Below are 20,650 nucleotides of genomic sequence, written 5' to 3'. Positions count from 1 at the left end.
CTGTATATGCTGATATAAAGATGGTGGTTCTGTGCACAATTAAAGTGAAACTGATATATAGGGACAAAGGAGAGGTAAGGATTTTAACTTCTTAGGTCTGGTCATGCTATTACTTTTTTAAACTCTTACACAATGTTGCAGAGGCATCTCCCAGAAGTACCTATTCTAAAACACATTAGAGAGAAGGGAAACAATACCCATCTCCCAGAAAAGAGTGATTTCCTCCTGCTCCATTCAAGCAAGGTTAGACAGAACTGTAACTACCTGCTAATCCTTTCATTATTAGTGGGCTTCCTTGTTCAAACACTGTCTCAGCTGTGTTGTCTTGCAATGTGTGGTGATTGCTTGATACCAGTAATACTGACTGCCCCGTTACCTTTGTCCCTTCCCTCTATTGTATTGCTTCTAACTTACCAAGTGACACGCATGTCTTGTAATTCCTCCTTATGACACATCTGTTGACTTGTTGTCCTTCTTCTTCAAGATACCTCCGCTCCACCTCGTGACCTTCGCATCTTCAAAGCACCTAGAAGAGAAAAGAGGCACATGCTGATGGTCTGATTCACCAGGTTGAACACCGGGTTACCAATTTTCTCTATGCTCTCATACCAGTGCAGTATTCCCTCGAATTAATCCTTAGAATGCTAGCATATGCACACTTAAGAGTCAAGTTAATATTTAAGATGTGTACATAGTAAATCTCTGGAGTTTCTAATGGTTAGTAAAATCAAGACCTTAGGGTGTATGGAATAAGGTTCTTACTGCTTATCAAATCAGAGAAACAGTAACACTCGTGACTGCATTCAACATTTTGGAGATAGCTCTGCTTCGCTGTAAACCCTTCTGATTCAGGCAACTTTTTTGGCCAAGCTGTAGACAAATACGCTCAAAATACCTATTAGCTTTCTTCTCGTTTGTTTGCATGTGTCTATCACACAGAAGCTAAAGGCAAGGCAGAGTTTCTAGTGCTCATAAAACACATTAAACACTTCCCGCTTCCGCTAGCAAAGGGCAGTTTCTGGCTCTCGAAGCACATGTAACGCAGCAGTGCTTTTAACTTCGACTGGTCCAGCTCGTTTCACACATTCAGTATAAATGATAATGACAGAAGACACATCGACATCAGTACATTTTCATCGAGAGAACATACAAATGCACAGTGACACGGCACATACACAGCGGCTGTACGTGAGACACTCACAGATTGGAGTCCGACACTGTGGGCCTTGAGTACCCTTAACTCTCAGTCACTTCAGCGTGAGCTGAGAGCGCTCAGCAGTTCAGGGGATCAGACCCTCACCGTGGCTCTGCACAATACAGAATTACATGAACATTCATGCCTGCATTGAGAGCAATCTCTCCGTTCCAGTATGTGTGTTTCTAATTGCCGGATTAGCACAATTGGCTGATAATCATAGCAATATACATGATTTTTTTTGGTACTGAAGGGCTCTTTCTCCAAGTTATTAAAGCTCACTCAACATCGCCTACAGTTTTACAACACATCGTAATGGAATAATGTAATGAGTACAATGTGAGAATAGTACAAAAGCAGATGTGAAATTAAAAATATATCTAGGATATTGCTGTTCTTGACTATGAAACTATGAATTACTTCTGTGAGCTGGGTACAGGAGTTAATCTGTGAACAATGCAGCCCAGTTCACACTCAGTTTTACTGCTATTTTTTTTTCCCCAAGACTTTCTTCCCATCATTTTCTTCCAGCTATTTTATACGCACTTATCTTCATTATTTCCATAAAGGCAATTATGACTTTAATTTACATCTTCTAGCTTTCTACTGGAATTTGGTCGTTAAAATTGGTTTATAAACATAGTGTAATAATGTGATGTAGAGGCACTGGAAAAAAACCCCAACTTATTAAAAATTATAGCACAGACCCTGGCTCAATTCAAAGTTTTCAGGAACGCACAGCCCTATATCATGTGAGGGTACCAACTCTTGAAGTAGCTTAGCACACAGATTTCTTAATAACTTTAAATTTCACTGTGCATAAACACATTTTTATTCATTCTGCTGAAATCCTTCCGCGTCTTGTATGCCCATACTGCTGAGTTGTTGAAATAAGGGCACATTCGCGGTACGTGTAAAGCTTCTATTTCCTTTTTTTCCCCCCCTCTCTTTCTGAACAAGGTAAAAACATATTTAGAAGAAAATTAGCTTTGTCTAGATGTAAATAAAGAGTCCCTGAAATGAAGTTTGCTCAGAGGCTGCTGATAATCAGCAATGCCAAACCCTCATTATCACAGCAGCATTTTCACCAACTGTACGGCAGATCTTGCAATTAAGAACACACACAGAGTTATTCCTTTCTTGCTCAACAATATTTTAATTTCCAAAAAAGTGGCATTATAGTTCAAGATTACAAATAAAAAATATTTCATCTTGATCTTTTTGCCATTTTCTCCTGGGTAGGTTTTCAAGTTTTAGTTACAAAGTGGAAAAAAAAAAACGGGCTGATGGATGCTCACTATACCCAAAGTTGAAGGGTTCCCTCTCCACTTCATCATCGTTGGATGCTTTGAAATGGAAGGTTTTGCTCCAAGCGAGCCCGAAGAGCAGTCCTCTCACGGGAGGTGGGATCGTGTGGGCATACACCATCACCAAGGCCTTTCAATGTGAAAGCAACTGAAACAGCACTAAAATGAACGAGCCAAGCGCCTCTCCAACTACTAGGCTGCATCAAGAAGGCACAACATAAGCAATGGTAAAGTCAGTAAACAAAATTTTACTGTAATATTCCATAACACAGATACTGTATTTCTCTTTGAAGTGTAAAGCTACCGTCTTACACAAGAAAGATGGACAGACCCTTTTCCAAGACTAGTATGGATACAATAAATATGGAGTTTTACATACTAGATCTGTACACAGAAACTTTGTCCCACAGCCATAAAAATTTACATTTAACAGTGCAACATATAATTTAATCCTTTATTTATCTGACATAAGATGTTTACTTACTAAACACAAGCAACTACTTGGTTTTAATATACATATTTTATATATATATATTTTATATATATATATTCAACAATCTGTACAGGTTTCTAAACATAAAACTCCAAAAAGGCACAATCGTCTATACAACATGTACAAAAATGGCTGGAGCTGACAAGAAACAACAATTATTGGTCAAGAGTTCATGATTGCACAAAGATTAGTAATGGGTTTGTGTCAGAAAAAAATGTGCTTTAAGGAAAGGAAGGTTTACCAAGAAACCTGTAAGTGTTATAAAAAAAAAAAAAATAATAATAAACACAACGAAAAACAAAAACTAGGTTGCTATTACAAGTCTATCCTCATCGTCACTGCTGCCATCACTAAACTGCACCGTGTTTTGCCTGCGGGGCAAGGCTGCTGGCCTGTGTACCTGTCTGTCTGGAGAGGCAGTTCGATGCACCGGGGACTTGGGCAGAACGTCAGAATTCACCTTTAAGCGGGGCTCTGCTGCCAAAGCCCGCGTCACCTGCCCGCAAGGGACCTCACCCTTGGGCTGGAGGTGATTGGCAAGGTCGCTCTTTTCCACGTCCGCTTTCCCTGGCCCACGAGGTCTTTCGTAGTCGCTCGGAGGGGCGGGCTCCGAAAGGCTTTTCGCGCCGTACCGCTGGGCACTGGGAGCAGCCTGTGGAGAAGCAGCCCCGGGGCCCTGGCTGGTGTCGGCTGCTGGGAAGCTCCCGGCGGGCAGCTCCTGCTGGACGTCGCAGGCTTTGCTACTGGAGGCCGGCGCTTCGGGAGCTCCTTGTCCATCAACGCCTGCGGGGCTGACGGAAGGGATTAACGTGGGCAACGCTATGTTCAGAATCTGCAAACCTGGAATGTGCGTCTGAGGGCTGGGATTGCTCTGTGGAGAAGCGTTGGCAGTCAAAACTTGCAGCCCCACATTTAGCGTATTTAGAGTAATTCCCGACGGGCGGATCTGTGGGGCTAAGTTCGTGTTTGCCAGGCCCAAGATATTCACCGTCTCCACGCCTAAGGGCGGCAGGGGCTGTAAACTCGGCGCGCCGAGGCTCTGGATGCCTGGCACGTTAATCTGACCTATGGGAATACACGGCACGACGCTGTTCACTTCCGCGACCCCGACGGGGTTGGCGGCGGCGGGCGCCACGCCGGCCGCGTCGCCCAGCGCGCTCGTCGTCCTGTGGATGACGCTCACGGCGGGAATCGTGAGCTGCACCGGGCCCGCCGGGATGGGCACGAACGTGGAGTAGGCGGCCAGGCCCGCAGGGACCACCTGAATGCCCCCGACCGGCAGCACGCCGCAAGGCGCCCGGGCCTCCTGCTGCTGCGGCCGCTGCTGCTGCTGCTGCTGCTGCTGCTGCGAGTGCAGGGGGAGGTGGCTGAAGAGGCGGCTGTGGGGCGGCGGCGGCTCCGCCGGGAGCCGCGGGCAGCCGGGCGGCCGCTCCTCCGCGTAGGCCGGCGGCGCCGGGGCCGGCGCGCTCCGCTCCGGCGGCGACGAGGGAGAGCTGGCACAGGGAGCGCTCTGGCGGGGAACAACAGAGAGGGGTGAGAACGACGGCGAGCGCATCCTTGCGGGAAGGGAGAACACGGGGTGGCCTGGAATGCTCCCCGGCTCCCCACCCTCCCTCTGCAAAACAACACACTTGTTCACTGTATATACTGCCCGGCCCCAACAATGCACTGGTTTCCTTCCTTTTTCCAGCTCCTTCCTCACCCACTAATTGAATTTTCCTCTCATAATTACCCTAGCTACTTGCTCTTGAACACTCCAAAAGATTGCTGAATACTCTTCATACACACTTCTTAAGGAGGAAAAAGGTTTTGGAGAATTGAGCCCCATGGAAGTCACCGCAGACAAGAAAGTTAAAATAAGTAGGTGCTTCTGATACATGAGGTTCCTTGACTGGAAGCATCTGCTGAACTGCAGCCTATGGAAGGCAGAGGGAACACCACAACACGTCCATCCATTTGTGACTCTAATCTGGAGAAAGGATGAGAAGAACTGAAGGAGGAGGACACCTGCAGAGCCCTCAGAAGCTGAAGTGATGGATATTGGAGTGAGATGCAGGACCTGCATTTTATTCTTGCCTCAGCTTGCCTTGACCTGGTGCACAACCCCGGACTAATAATGGCATTAGCCTGCCCCCATTCTTACTCATAGACTCTGGCAATGGCCTAGGCAGCCACAGCTCCTTGGCTAACACCACCTACAACATCTTGCATTGCAATCATCATCTCTCAGGCCTCTCTGCTTTAACATGTTACAGACAAGCTGCTGTGAGGAGTGTGATCTCTTTCTAGTTTTGAGCATATTCATAATACATGAAAAAGTGCTGTGACCTTCCTTATACAGACATAAGCTGTGATTGAGAAATCTCTAAATCAGGCACAAAAAATAAGTACTAATCAAGGCACTTCTAAAAAGCACTAGTGGGAAATAAACTGGCAAAAGGGGAAAACAATGTAAAGACTACTCAGTATCATCCACTCTAAATGGGAAGCTAGGTGACAGGAGGAAGTCAAAACCTTTTTCAGAATTAGATGCTGTCTGACCTCTCGCAGCATCTCCCACAGACCTGACAAGGATGCTCCTTAAAGAACATACAGCTCCACTGAAACATCTATCCCTCGTTTCGATGGCTGCAAGTTGGATCCACAAACATTCGCAATGGGAACAGATTGCAGACTTCTCGCCCAGAACCGAGTCTTTTTGATGAGGCAAACGAGGTCTCATAAGTATCTATGACCTTGTATTACTTACATGCCTTTTTTTTTTTTAACATTAATATAGAGAATTATTAGAGCTATGTTAATAGCAACAATTTAATGTTATTAATTGAATGAATATCTTCCCTAGTCTTTCTTTAGTGGCTCTATTTTAAGCGGAAGTAAAGTCAGCCTTTTTTTTGTATCTACTGGCAACAAACAAAGGACAAAACCTAAATATCATGATTCTGCCTGTGGTCACAGGTGTCTACAGTGGTTTTTGAGGCTGCTGCATTTTTTAACCTGTCATGCAGCAAAGTTGCTTGAACTTATGTTTGTCACATGCCTTTATAAGCAGGCATTAACATTTGCCAAACAATGAAATATGACAATATTTTTCCTTTTTCTAGACGCTTCAATTGAAATACATACTTCAATTGCCTTAAATTTTCAAAAATAAGCACAATAGTACAGATTTCAAAGGAAAAAAAAAACAAACTAATAAGTACTTAAACTATATTGAAATTTTTACCTGCTGTTTATGCTACTGCAAATTTCCTGCTGCCTATTTTTCTGCAACTGAACTCACACAATATTTGAAAATATTGCATTCATCGCTGAGAAGGCAATAATAATTTCCTTATTGAAGCTATTCAACATTTTGCCTCACATTTTTCTAAGCACTGCTCTGGGAAGTTCCAGTGTGTTCATGGCTTGAAGTAAGAATTCAAAACCTTAAAGAGGTACCACTGGGGTCAACGAGGTCTGTGAGTTATGCTGTCCCCGCTGAAGCTCAGTAAAATAGAGCCAACCTGTGAAACACTGAGCACCTGCCAGGTCCCTCCTGCGATCTCCTCAGCAGAGTTTCATAGACACTAGTTGCAAAAATTACTGCATATTCCTGCAGCCTTATATACAGAGTGACCTAACCTTTCTGCAGGCTCTGAAGAGCCATATGTCTAGAACGAGCGTGGGCAAAACTGATCCTTCTCCTATTAAAATATTTTTTCTGTCTGGAGAAAAACTGAGAGCACCGAGGTCTCAGTTCTGCGCTTCTCTCTCCGTTATTGTGCAAGGGAAATTTCCCAGTTTCCTTGAACATATGGTGCTCTTTCTAATTCCTCTGCTAAGCATATCTGGAGGAGAGATAAGCAATTGCACAATTTTTTTACAGTGATAAGGCAAGAACCTTTGGGACTAGATTAATTTCCCACAGGAGTTACCAATGATTCTATCTCTGTATTTCAGAGAAAAAAGACTTCTATCACTTTCTCCTGAAAACTTCATAACTGCCAACATATGTTCATTCTAAAAATGTTATATTCCCTCTTTTTTTTGTAACGCGGTCTACCTACTCCCATTTTTAACTGAGACGACCATATTATATTAGTCCTTTCGAGGGAAAGGCAATCAAAATCAAATCCAGAATTGAAAATCACATAAAATGAAAAGCAGTGCTCCTGGTGTTGCTGTTTGTGCAGTGCCACCTGTTTGTGCCTCAGTAACTTCTATGTGCTTTAAAGATGCCTCAGCCAACAACTTCAAGAATTACTGGCAAGAGGAGCAATTCCATCTTCCCCAAATTCCCCAGGTAATTTGTAAATGGAGGACTGAAATTTCCCCCTCTCTCCGCCAGGATCCTACCTTTGTAAGAACCGCAGTTGACATCAGCGAGTGCCCCAAGGCTGCGTCCGGATCGGGATAATCCACCGACATCTGCCGACCCGGGGAGCGAGGAGGAGCCTCCGGCGCGGCCGCGCTCCGGGCACCCGCTCCCCTCTCGGGCGCTTTGTCGTCCGCCGCTTCCTGCGGGCTGAACTCCCCCGGGGACGCGGAGGAGGCCCTGCCGACGGACTGCACGGCGCTGAGGACGGTCATCTTGGTGAGCAGCGCTTTGGGCAGGCCGTCCATGGAGTCGGCGTGAAGGCCGGCGAGGCAGTCGGCCAGGCGGGGCTCTTCGTCGGCGGCCTCGTGCAGGCCCTGCCGCGACGGCTGGTGCTGGGGGCTGGCCGCCACCGAGGGCGCCGCCGACAGCACCGACTCGGCCTGGCTGTCCTCGTCGTCCTCCTCGTTGTCGTTGTCGTCCTCGTCGGCGCCGTCCGACTCGTCGGCGTCGAACGCTGGCCGCTCGCAGCCGAACCTCGGCTTCTCACCTGCGGAGGCGGGAAGGGGCAGTCAGGGAAGCTCCCGCGCTCGCCGGGGATAACGCGGGAGGGAACAACCACAAACACTACGAGGAGATGCTGCACGTGCACGTCCTGTCACTCCATCCACATCAAAGCAACGAGGCCGATCTTCCCTTTTACAAAGGGAATACACGCAAACACACGCAAACGTTTTTAGATTTTTATTATATTTCACGTGTCAAATCCGTCGTGTGGTTACATAACCTTTTATCTCCTGCTCCTTCTGGAACGGCCCGTTTCCTTCCAAAGCGCCTATAAGCACCCACTCAAAGCGGCCCCTGGTGCCGGTGCGTGGGGAGCGGATCCCTGGCTCGTGAAGCTCCCGGTGACTCCCCACGAGGCCGGGCTGCCAGCCCGAGCAGCGGGACGCTCTCTAGCCGCTTCTGACTCATAAGTGGGTGGCCTTGCAGCTAACGTGAATCACTGCTGCAAAGCGGGTTGGAAGACAGGAACAAAAAGCCTGGAGGCTGTTAGTCAGAAATCCGTCTTGTTAACAGGCAAGGGAGACCAAAATTAGCCCTCACCAGAATTCCTCACTTTGCTAGTTGTTTTGAAAAGATTATTAAAGAGCTACCCGAGGTGTCTGAGGCGGCAAGGAGGCCCTAATCCTATAAAAACTTGTCTGTGCATGAAACTTTGCTCATCTAGAGAGGCCCTACTGAATTCAAGTCTTAAAATCAAAGTGGTGCCGATGCTTCCTGCTGTTTGGTGGCAAATTTATCGACAAAACACAGCTCGACTGCAGCTTTTTACCTTCCATACCTCAACTTGGAAAGAAAGAATCTTCTTTAGTAAAGAGACAAAATCCCATCTGCTGTATCTGATTCTAAGCCAGACTGTCTGGGATCTTATTTTATAAAAGTCAAAATGCTTTGGATGCGCTAGCATTCCATATTAGATTAAAGGTCTGTCTGCTGGGCTCTCCAAAGAAAATATCAGCACAAAAATCATTTGGCTTTGCAAAACCAATGAGGGCTGGTTGGTTAAAATTTCAGGGATCCTGTTTTCGGGAGATTTACAGAGCAACTGACCGTCAAAATGAATAAGTCTTTAAAAAATCAGACCTTTACAAGTCAAAGAATATACTGCATGTAGTTCTAATTCTTACAGCTGCTCTGTTACCAAGAACAATACACAAATCTTCAACTCTAGATGAAAATAGTGGGTCTAACAGAGTTACATCTCAACTCAAATGAGCAGTGCAATTAGGAAGAGGGCTAATAGATTCTTAAAAAATATCCCAAACTCAAATGACTTAGTCTCTCTTTGTCTGTAGAGTAACTTAGAGGTTAACTAAATATGGAAACTATGGATTTTCTACATTTACTATAGCAGGCATGACTGAAATGTTATTAAAAATACTCTAAATCCTCCAGGTCATTGGAATGATGCTAACAAAAATATGTGCTTTTAACTTTGAATAGCCTTCATTTATAGTTTTCAAAGAAGAAAATATATTTTCGTAGAAAAACAAATCCAGAGAAGTCCATTCCTAAAATACCATAAATAGGATTAAATGTGCTACTAATGAAAGCACATAGAATTATTCAGCATTATTTTCTCCATACTTGTCATTTCTCCTGTTCACACAAACAACATTGTATTTTCACCATTAATGTGTAAATCAAAAAAACCCTAAAAAAATTAATCTTTACATATACCTGAGTTCTGAACTGAAATAATTTCCTTCAATGCTTCTGCAAGAGATCTCGACATGCTTCTCTCCATGTGTTATATCCAAAGGGTGGCCTATATCTTTTTTTGCAACTTTTTAAATAATGCATGGGGCATTACAGAGTTGTGGGGTCTCAGTCTGGACTCTCTGAATTTTGGTCTCTTTGAGGGGATACCTTTCATTTTACCAACACCAAAGAAGTATCCTCTGGAAAACCCTACTACTATTTTTTTCCCTTTCTCTCTGCATACACAAATCACATTTCCTGTGAAAGCTGATATCAATCATGAGTGGTTATCTCTACTGGCAAGAAAAGCTATCTGAAGCAATTAGACTAGCTTGTCACACCTTTAAAGCAAGGAAAATATATGAACAAACATGCCCTGCTTTGTAACAAGAAAGTATCTTTTCAGAATTAACATCTAAAAATTACTAAAGTAAGGACTTTCTAAAGTCCTAAAATCAGGACTTACTGAAAAATCCTGCTTATGTAGAGTTTTTCTGAGTTTTCTGCATATGTCTCAACCTCCTAAAATAAAAATATGGAAAGGGAAAGGGGAACCATGTGTGGGATACAGATTCCTTAAACGCGAGTCTCTGTGGGATATCGTTTCCCTCTATTGTTTCCCTGTTTTCCTCCACCTTTCATGAGTTTGCCAGCTTCTCTTTCAGTGTGGTTACCTGGAGCCAGAGCCCGCAGCGCAGCCGAGGTGGCAGCAGCAGCGAGCGTGGCTCCCGCACTCCCACGCTGCCTCCAGACATCGCAGGAAGAAATTCCCGCCTCACTCGCTGTGGCAATGCAAAAAGTAGCCCTCCCATCTTCCATACCTGGGTGCAATGATGAAACGAGAGGGCCCCAAGCCCTCGGAAGGGAGGGGGCTTTAAGCGCGACTGCAAATTAGGGAAGTTGTGAGAGTTCCTGCATGTTCTTTTCTCAAGCGGAGAAGAACCAGGCAGGCTCAAGGCCGCCTCCTCTCCGAGGTACCGAACGGCGCCTGGGGCTGCTCCTTGCACCAGGAGGCCTCTTGGCACCGTTCCCAAGCTTGGGCTCCTTAAGCAAGGATTCCTGGCCCAGTTCCACCTTGGTAATTGTAGGCAGCCTGCTGAAGTTCAATGGATGTTTTAATTGGGGGAAAAAAAGGGCACGCAATTCTTTGCTTCGTGTCTTAAACGATGTGCAATTATAGGCATCTGCTTAGGGATGTGACATATATAACCAGCACTGACTCAGTTGCCAAAGGGAGCAACTAAATAACTTCTGTGTTTACCTTCTGAATGAGGTTATAAAGCAGCATGGGATACTCTAGAATGAAAGGTACAGCATGAATTTAAAGCCCACCAGCATACGAGGAAGTAGTTCTGAGTGTGAAAGTTCCCAGGTTGAAAATAATAATACATTTTTAGAAGTTTTACAGATAATAAAGATGGCTCTTTTCCAAGTGCAAGTACCTGACGGCGCGCATGGAGCGCGTCCTTAGCGTGCTCTAGAAGAATGGGGAACAGTGTCTGCTCTCCATGAACTGATGCAGTCTTTTCTTTAAAACCCTCTGAAAGATTATTCTTCCTGGCCTTCACAGGTAAGGCTGGAACTCCTCGCTACACACCCAAACACTTCAAAAATTAACGACAGATGGAAAACGGAAATGCTGATACCACTTTCGACTGGACTTTAGATTTTGACTAGTATTTCAACTATCATTATATTCAATAACATTCAGTTTTCAATCTTTTGTATTAGAGTAAGCACCTAAAAATCACAGGCAAGAACCTTCTTACTCTTGTCCTTGATCCTTAGTTTGTCCATCAGGTCAGTATTTTGTTTGTGGTGGTGATTGTCTGTCAGCTAGGGCTCTATTAAGCTGACATTTTACCTTGGAGCAGGAAAGAAAAAGCTTAAAGTGTGTTAGCACAGAAGCATTAGCTTGAATCATCAGCATCCTAACACGTCCATCAGTAAGATGCCTTGGGCTGATGAATCCATGCACTTTTTACCAGTCTGATGCTCTACATTAGAAGTTAAGATAGCTCTCTCTACATAAAGCTTTTTATTACAAATGTTTTTCCTACAGGGATCCTGACAGTACGTGACTTTAGCAATGCTCACCAACTATTATCTTCAAAATCTAAACTTACATCTCTTATTTTAATTAGGGTGTTATCACCAAGTAGCCCATTACATGGCCAGACTTTTCAGGCCCCAATGCTACAGGCTTAGCAATTTCTGCACTGAATCAAGCAACAAAACTCAGCGACTTCTAACTTAACCATACGTAGGTAGGTTCTCACATGAAGAGCGGAAGTTTAATTTTTACTCATTCATTTGCAGGAAGGCAGCTGAAAATCTACGTCCAAACAACTGATAATTTAAGACCAGACTGCCGAAGCTTTGCAAGTTCCTAAGCAGATGGAAATGGGATTATGTTAAGTAGCCACAGGCACCACTATTAGCTCTGTTTATACAGATTAAAACCCTATCTTGTTATTTGTTGGTCTGTCAACTGTCTATGTCCAGCCTTGACTTTGTGCTGAATTTACTGGCGTTTAGCACTTGAATTTTAATTCAAAGCAATGTTGATCAACTCAAACCGTGACTGCATCTTCAGATCTTATTAATACATGGAATAAAGTATTTAATAAAAAATCAATATATCAAGCTCAAGATTAATACGCACTATAGAAATAAAGACAGAAATACTTTTCCAGTAGGTGATCATCATATCATTAACTTGAAGCAAGGTCTGTATATCATCCCCACACTCCCCACTTTTCTAAACTGACACCAGCTCTGCCCTGTTCTTTGCATATTCAATTTGACTTTAAATGGGCAGTCTCAGGACCTTTCCGACAAGTTTCAGGAAGCAAAATAAAAGAAAGTAGCGTGAAACAAAGCTCCTATCTGTATCTGAACTTGCCATAAGCATCTTCCTGTCTTTTAAAGGATGCTCACAAGCTTTTCGGGGCTAATTTCTGTCTTGCTTCAGCTACTGTCCATCGCTCCCCGTGACCAAAGAGGGACTCACAGTGACATCTACTGGGTTAAGTTCAAACTGGAAATGTGTCCTCTCCTTCTCAAAGACGAGGGAAAAAAAATCTGGGCTGCTGAATTTCACATTTAAAGTATGGAAAATAACAGAGTAAAAGCGACAATAAAAAAATCTATGTTTCTTGAAAGAGAGTTATTCACATCTAAGCTGCTTTGGGTAACCTGCATATTGTAAATCAACCCTAACATTAGCTATTCTGTTCCCACGCGGTAGGTGTAGGGCTCCAGCAGGCTTAATGCACAACTAGCAGAAGATTAGACAGTGATATTAAAAACTATTTTAAAAACATTTCCTGTAAGTTAGGCAGAACCAGCTTTACATTCCCCTTGCTGAATTAGGGTATTATTGCAAACATTTTCAGGTAGTTTCGCTTCTTAAATGGAGGTGCACTGAAAACACAGGCATGATTAAGCTAATGAAGACCTATAGAAACTAATTAAAGATCTACTATGATAAATAACACATAGCTGATTAACTTAGAACCATTATATCTTTGGAAAGTTTTTTTAATACTGTAGAAAATGAAAGCTACATATATATTATATATATTTATGAATCTTGCAATTAGGTCTTTTAACAGGTTGACTATTTTGAAATAAAATATCTCCACAGAGACCATTCAAATGAGTTCTCTCCATCTGCAAAATTCATTATTAAAAACTATCCTGGGCAAATTTCCTCAGGCATACCATGCAATTTGTACGTTAGCTTGCATACGAAATATTAGACATTTAGGTTCAGAACTGTTTTAACGTAAAAACAAAAAAGTCTTAATAAAACTGCATAGCAAAATCTCAGACCAACATGGCAATAGAGGATACCCCCAGTTGCAGTCTGTCACTCTAAACAGCTCACCTTGCCTGACAATTTAATTCAGATATTAACATTCCTTACATTGTAACCCTGCATTTTGGTGACAAGAACATTCCACAGAGGAGCAGATGAAAGATAAATGGATGAGGAAGTGGTTTTGAATACAAAAAGCAAGGTCAGAAAGTATTTACTGATACCCAAATAATGACAAGTCCACACACAAAGGAAGCTATGTTAAAAGATCTGATCACATATATTCTCAGACAGCTAGGGAACATGTTTTTTTTCTCCCTAGAACTGGTACAACAAAATTTTAGCCTCTCAAATTACCAAAAACAGGCTCTGTGTGTGTGAGTGTGGGCTCCTTTGGACTGCACATGATTTTTCATTCCATATTCACCATGCAGGTATTAATCTGCATTAATACCCAGGTCAAAGACAACTCTTCAGTCTAACAAATGAATCTGTTCAAATCAGTCTATTTTAAGCCTATGCTTAAAGAATGCAAAAAAACAGACCTAACAAATCCCTTCATAATTAAGAGCTTGGTGACTTTCTTAATCTTCTCGCTAGTTCTCTGAAAGAGCTTCTCTACCTCAAAGTCTTGCTGCAGATAAATAACTTAGTTATCGAAAGCAAAGGTGCAGACAATTTTATTATCATAAGAATAATCGACCTTACAGAAGCCAGGATAAGAGATCAGCTTGAAACACACAGACACTGTAAGGGTCAGGAAACAGGCCGATCTTTCACGGCCTAAGGGAAAGGAGACTTCTTCTGAGGTCATAATTATTTCTTATCAGATTTTCTGCACCTTCCTCTACATCATCTCATATTGGCTTCCATTTGAAGAAAGATATTGGACTATGCAGACCACTGGTTCTATGAGAGAGATCATTTTTAACAACCACTCGACTCCCAAGGTAAAAAATATTCGCATTTAAAGGTGCTATGTGTGAAGCACCAAAAGGACACGACACACAACAAGCCCCAAAATCACAGGATTTTGTGATTTTGGGGAGCAGTGCAGCCTGGGGAGGCTGCACTGGTTTGGCTGCAGCAGCTGTGGGCTTATTGGGAGCCTAATTATCCTGCTTCTGCCACGGGATTTCTGTGCTGAGGTCTGTGCTGCCACAGCTGCTTTGCTCTCAGTACCTGAGCCACATCATTTACAGAAGCTAGGAATTTTATTGCTAATTTTTTTTTTTTTTTGTATTTAGGTTCATAGTGAAAAATGTGTCCTCTGATTTATTTTGAAAGAATTGCATTGCTGTCTTAGAACTAAATTTCTGAGAAAATGTTATGAATTTATATGGTCAATTCTATTGAAGGTTTGTCAAAGTTTTTTTTCTTTTTCTTTTTTTTTTTTTTAAATCTGCAACATCATTTAATTACTTTACTGAAACAAAGAATCAATTTCAGGGACCATTCTATATATATATATGTACAGTACAGTTGCACACACATGTACATGCTCTACGTAAAGAGGGAGACTTTGTCTCTCAGTGAAATATTCTTGGAGCCAAAGGCAAATAATCTTTCAACAACCATCTGCAATGCCTTACTTGCACGGGATGTTACAGGTAATGATTTTAACCCTGGAAACATTATCCTTGTTTCCATGTTGTTTCCAACAACATCATCATACTATAACCACAAATGCAATGTTGGAAGTATATAATTGGCCGTATCAGCTTATCAATCAATGCAATGTATTCAGTGAGTAAATGGGAAGCATCTGGCCATCTGTAGCTCATAAAACCAAATAAAACGTGCAAAGCTACAGCACAATGCTCAAGCAAGTTGTAGCAACTCTTCTGTCACATGGGGGTTGAAAACACTAACGAAAACTGTTCCTAAGTGAAAAAAAAGGACAATCATTTGTGCTGCTGCTCATCTTCTGGGCTGTTTGGCACATCCTTTGCCAAGGGGGTTGTTTTTAGCTTTCCTAAATCTAACAGTGAATAACAAGGAATAAATCTAACTGCTAAAAAAGGGAGAGGTGCAGGTTCCTTGTACCTAGAGCACTCCTGAATCACGCTCGCTGAGTCACACTCCCGGCATTATTTAGAGTTAGATTCAGGCTGATTTGCTTATTTCTGCTAGAGACTGTCATATGGGAGCAGGTGCATTCATCTTCCTTGTCTTTTACTGCTTAGATATAAAGCTTCTCACTTCTTCCATTTCTCAAATCTTCGTGTCAAAGCAAATCAACTCAATGAGAAAAACACAAGACAAGGCAATGGGACTCATCTCCCTGCTGAGAGATGGGAGAAAGGAGGAGATTTCAGCACTACTCTGAGAAATGCCAAGATCCAAACCAAAGGGCAAACACAGAATCCTGCCCTGCGTCTCACTGCTGCTGCTGCATCTACCCCATTCTTCTCATCACACTGAGCAAAACTGACACAGGTCCCATTTGTCATTCTTTGACTGTCCTCAATCTCATCTCTTCTTCAACAGAACCATTTGGGTATGCAGGAAATGAAGGATTCCATTTTTTTTAAACTAAATTCATTTTGATAAAAGGCTCATAAATTATGGAAAAGTCAATGAGACCATGACAAAAAAAAAAATCATATTTTGTAAATTATCTGTTGAAAATGCTCAGTCATTTGTGAATGGGTTGAACTTGACACAAGACCAGCCTCCTTGCAAAGCCTGTGCAAAGCACTCAGCAACATGTTTGTAGTTTTGTGGTCTTTGTTAGCAACACAGTTTTAATGAAACACGCATCTCAAAACTTTGACAATTTCATGCACAAATACTCTGAAATATATACTATATTTTAGGAAGGCAGGCTATTTTTTCTAGGCAAACAGCTGTTTCTGTGGTATTTTCAGTTTTGTCAGATTTGTCTGTGAAACCAGCCAAGTCAAACTGCATAAAACTGTGAAAAAATCGGCAGCAATTTTTCGGTATCTTCAGCATCTGCCAGTCATTTGTTTTAGCTGAAGGTTTTTCCAATATCTCTTGCTGCCTTTGACTAGCTTCTGAGATTGTTTATCACTGCACCATTTCCCTCTAACAGAATTTAAAAGCTTTGGAAAAGAAAGGGTAAGAGACCGGGATTACAAAATACATACAAAAATGTAGTAAAGAAAATATTAAACTCCTACCAAATTCTTCTTCTCCATCTTGGTCATCTATTAAGCCTACTGAGACTCCCAAGTCCATACACTTCTTGCTGTGTGCCTTTGACTTCATGTGTTTTGTCAGATTTCCTTAAGAAAGAAACAAAAATTAGCTGTTCTTTATACAAGGTATACAAATATATACATAACAACAATGTACACAAATATACACAACTCTTTCATAGTCTATACAGCTGTATTTATGATTGCCTATATAATTTTATTATTCACTTGCTAGAACCTTTTGTAAGTTGTCAAAGGCTGTGACAGATTTGTCATCCTGAATGTTATTAGTTCTCTGTCTGTATTTTATGCAGTTCATTACTTAGATAAAATAGAACAAAAGAGAAAACCTAGAAAATGCTGTATTTTACAGAGTTGCAAGAGATCTTTCATTTGTTTATGGCAAGCTATATCACAGTCTGATTCAGTCTTCAAAACTACATTAACCGTCAATGTGATTTGCAGGTATTTTAGTATTTGATAGATTCTGCTTTTAGCTTAACCATTTCCACTGCAGACCTAGGCAAACAGATTCATTTTACCCAAAACTAGAGCATGACAAAAATAGAGTCTGATCCCCAAAGTGAACATGTAAGTGCCAAGGGGCACCACAGCCTGGTTATTGCAAGTCATATACATCATCATAATCGTAAGGGCCCTTTTTAGCCCTTTCCTTCTTTGGGAAGAAAATATAGTAAACATCATCGAGAAGAGAGCAGATCAAAGAGATCTGTAAATGGCCAAATCTATGCATGGGATGTTCTTACACGTAGCTGCTTACTTTGCACTTAAATTTTAGGTTGTCTCAGAGAAAACCCTTTACTTCGAGGAATTTCAGTTGGAAAGAGAACAGTTGGTGAAATACTGCTTCTTCTGTGATCATTCTTCATTGAGAATTTTATTCCTGCTCCGGAAGGAACCTAGAGCTTTAGCCTAAAATTTGCCAAAATTTATATGAAACTATAAATTCCTGCTGAGTGACTAATAAATAGCAGTTTTTCCAGTTTCCCATTACAATATGAAATTATTGACTACTTTGTCCTTCCATGAAGGGCAGGTGACCGACCATCACGCAGCCCCCTCTGTGCCTGACTTTGCTGGCAATAATGACATCAGCAGTGCACAGTAATTGCGGAACGGGGAGCGAACACAAATCTCTTCTGCAACTGAAAGGCAAGAGAATTACAGTGGGCAGAACTTAATTACTTGCACCCGGCCGACAGACCTAGTCTGCAAAAACTATAATCAAGATTTATCATGTTCTCAATCTGGCATTTCATCAAAGGGATGGCACAACAAGGCAAGATGACTGACTACTCAGGCAGTGCATCAGCACACAGTGCTAAATTTTGACACATGTAAAAGCATCTATCCTACTTTTTCAGTGTCCGTTCTTGGAAGCTTTCCTAAGTGAGGCTGAAAAGACTAGAAGCACAAATGTTCCTGAGGTTACAGCTTGGGTCATTACAGCTAAACGGCTTTCAAAGCCAAGAAAAAAAATTACTGCTTAAAAAACTGTATTCAAAGGAGTTCCCCTGTGAACCTTTCAACCTGTTTGTTTCACTTGTTTTGAGTCCTGCGTCTTCCACTCTTTACTATGCCACCTGCATAAACAGGTTTTAAAACATAGGGGTCCATTTTTGGGTCTTAGAAGGCACGGGGGAGAAGAAATTTGTCCTCCCATGGACTTAATAATTTAAAATAATAATTTAATAAAGATCAAATTCTACACTGAAACAATTACTTGAGTGCCAGTAACAGTGTAACGTGCATCAGTGTCATCCCAGCAGATGATATAGGGACTTGCAATTTTATCTCTGTGTTCCCATTCCTACTTGGCATGAGCAGCTGGCTATCTCATTTATCTCCATCTAACTTTTACCATGCTGCCACATTATTTTCCTATTCCACTCCAATTTCCCACCTACCATGTCTTGCCACACAGCTCATTCATATAAAGATGAGATTACCTAACTGCAGAAAGCAAAGGAAAATAAGGAACTAAGAGCCTGTAAATACTGGAAACATTAGACAACAAAACTCCAGAAAGGCAACTTCTTTGGATTAGGGGTTGCAAAGAAATGTAGAAGAAAAGTGTTAAACTTTTACAGGAGTAGACCAAAAAGAGGAAAAAAGTACACTGAAAACTACCTTTAGTTTTGAAGGAGAAGTTGCAGTAGTTGCAATGGTAAGGACGGACATCTGTGTGGGTGCGAATATGTTTCTTCAGCATGCTGGGCTTCTTGCACCGTATACCACATTCCTCACAGATGTACTTGCCTCTTCCTCTCCCCCGAACATACACGTAGTCTTCATTTGATTTATACCTAGGAACAGTACCACAGAAGTAAGGTAGTTAGTTGTAAAGGTAATAAAATTCTAGTTGGAAAACAATAATTATCAGAGTTTTAAAAATTACTTAATACATGAAAATGAATGACTAAAAGAACACAAAAACTACTTTTGTGCTCATTTGTTGAACTCACATCTTTATTTTTCACCAAGAAATCAGTGATTTGCTTTGAATTAAAGATAGCATCTTTTTTTTTTTTTTTTTAAAAGGCTGATAACTGACACTAAACATTTCAACATTTCCAATTTCACCTTTGAAAGACAGCAATATACTCTAAAACATGTCCAGTTTTGGAAAGGAGTTTGGGCCCCAGAAGGAGGTTTTAAAAGAACATTTTTGAGGTTCTACATTTCATTTAGAAGCAGCACAATACTAGTTACAAGCATGGGTAAGTCTACAATTTGCTATCACCACGCTTTGGACTCAGCCTAGTGGCACTGACTCTCAAAAGGTAGCTTGGATTCAGTCACCACTCAACTCTGCTCCAGGATGCCAAGTTTTGTCCTTGTTTTTTGGGACCCGGTCCCTGCAGCATGTGGAACTGAGCGGAGGCACGGGGCAAGGACTTACCTGGGTAGCTGGTTACAGCTGATTGCAGTTGGCCTAGGCTGGATTGAGGCCAACGACGTATAAATGGAAGGTGCCAAAGCCCATTACCAATTATGAGATTCATAAATTATGCTCTATTTGTGCTCAGAACTTTCAGAAGTGTCAATGGCATCTTTCTGCTTAAAGATCTTGTTTTGTGAGGTGCTGAGCACGGCACAAGCAACTGTTATCCATACCAGGCATCTCATTTAAAATACTCCCATGAAATGCTGTGCACAGACTACTAGCCTTAATAAATATTTCCATGGTTCATTTTAAATCAGTTCTCCTGCCCACATATACCATGGAAAGCTGCCAGGGAGAGACTGGAGTGCTGCAGTGTATTGCTTTGCCCCTGCCCAGTCACCATGACTATATTCTCTCCAGCTACAATTACTTCACCTCATTGTGGAATAGCTACGATTTATCACATAACAGAAATATAGCAAAAGAATTTACTGTGTGGCTGTATCTAGCTGCCTTTACTGCTGATTAATGTTTGTCCTTTGGAAAAAAGAAATCTCTTGCGCTGCTTATTATTCTTTATTTTATTTTCTCCCTCGTCTCTCTCATGGCTCTACGCTTCAGATGACTTTCCATTTTTCTTGGAAGCATAAACCAGCAGTCACAGATTGCAGTTTGGAAACTGTTGTTTAGGAGGAATCAAATAGGAAGCAAGAGCTACGCAAATCTACAATCAAGCAAAAGTTATTTTCTCAACAATATTTAGTTTACAAAGTATGATACTTACCCTCCATCAAAGATTTTAACTCTTCTTGGTTCAGTTTTGATAAAGGAATTTTCTTTATCGTGCTCAGTGCTTGATTCAGAGTTATCCTTATTGCTGAATTCACTTGCAATCATTTTTTTCCTATTTAATGCTCGCTGAAAGAAAATGAGATTTATAAATTTATCATTAAAATTAACTTTTTCATAAGCCATTCAAATCCGTAAACTACTAGGAATGAAAGCATCATTACTTTTGCAAATCATATTTACAATAACAATTTTTTTTAAGAAGTGTGAAACAGAAAATATCATTGCTAAACTTATTTTTTTCCTCCATCTTTACCATGCCCTGAGCATCTGCAGGCTGGCAAACCCTTGTGGAGGTTGTTATGGTGCTGTATGAAGGCTGTATGGTGCTTGTGGCTTGTTCTGGTAC

General features: G+C 41.7%; 1 protein-coding gene across 1 annotated transcript in view; it reads right to left on the bottom strand.

Annotated features, from left to right (window-relative positions):
- Positions 1–2,730: 2,730 nt before the first annotated feature.
- Positions 2,731–20,650, bottom strand: part of HIVEP1 (human immunodeficiency virus type I enhancer binding protein 1) — a 109,000-nt gene continuing 91,080 nt past the window's right edge. The window contains exons 5-9 of the mRNA XM_026047017.1: positions 20,237–20,370; positions 18,696–18,871; positions 16,527–16,631; positions 7,334–7,842; positions 2,731–4,505 (exon numbers count right to left, since the gene is read on the bottom strand). Of these exons, the coding sequence (XP_025902802.1) occupies positions 3,300–4,505; positions 7,334–7,842; positions 16,527–16,631; positions 18,696–18,871; positions 20,237–20,370 (2,130 nt within the window). The 3' untranslated portion in view covers positions 2,731–3,299. The remainder of the gene's footprint in view (positions 4,506–7,333; positions 7,843–16,526; positions 16,632–18,695; positions 18,872–20,236; positions 20,371–20,650) is intronic.

The sequence above is a fragment of the Nothoprocta perdicaria genome, unplaced genomic scaffold, assembly GCF_003342845.1.
Source record: "Nothoprocta perdicaria isolate Ctin4 unplaced genomic scaffold, notPer1 scaffold_47, whole genome shotgun sequence".
Lineage (NCBI taxonomy): Eukaryota > Metazoa > Chordata > Aves > Tinamiformes > Tinamidae > Nothoprocta > Nothoprocta perdicaria.
Note: the sequence above shows the minus strand (reverse complement) of the source record. Positions and strands in the feature narration are given on the sequence as shown.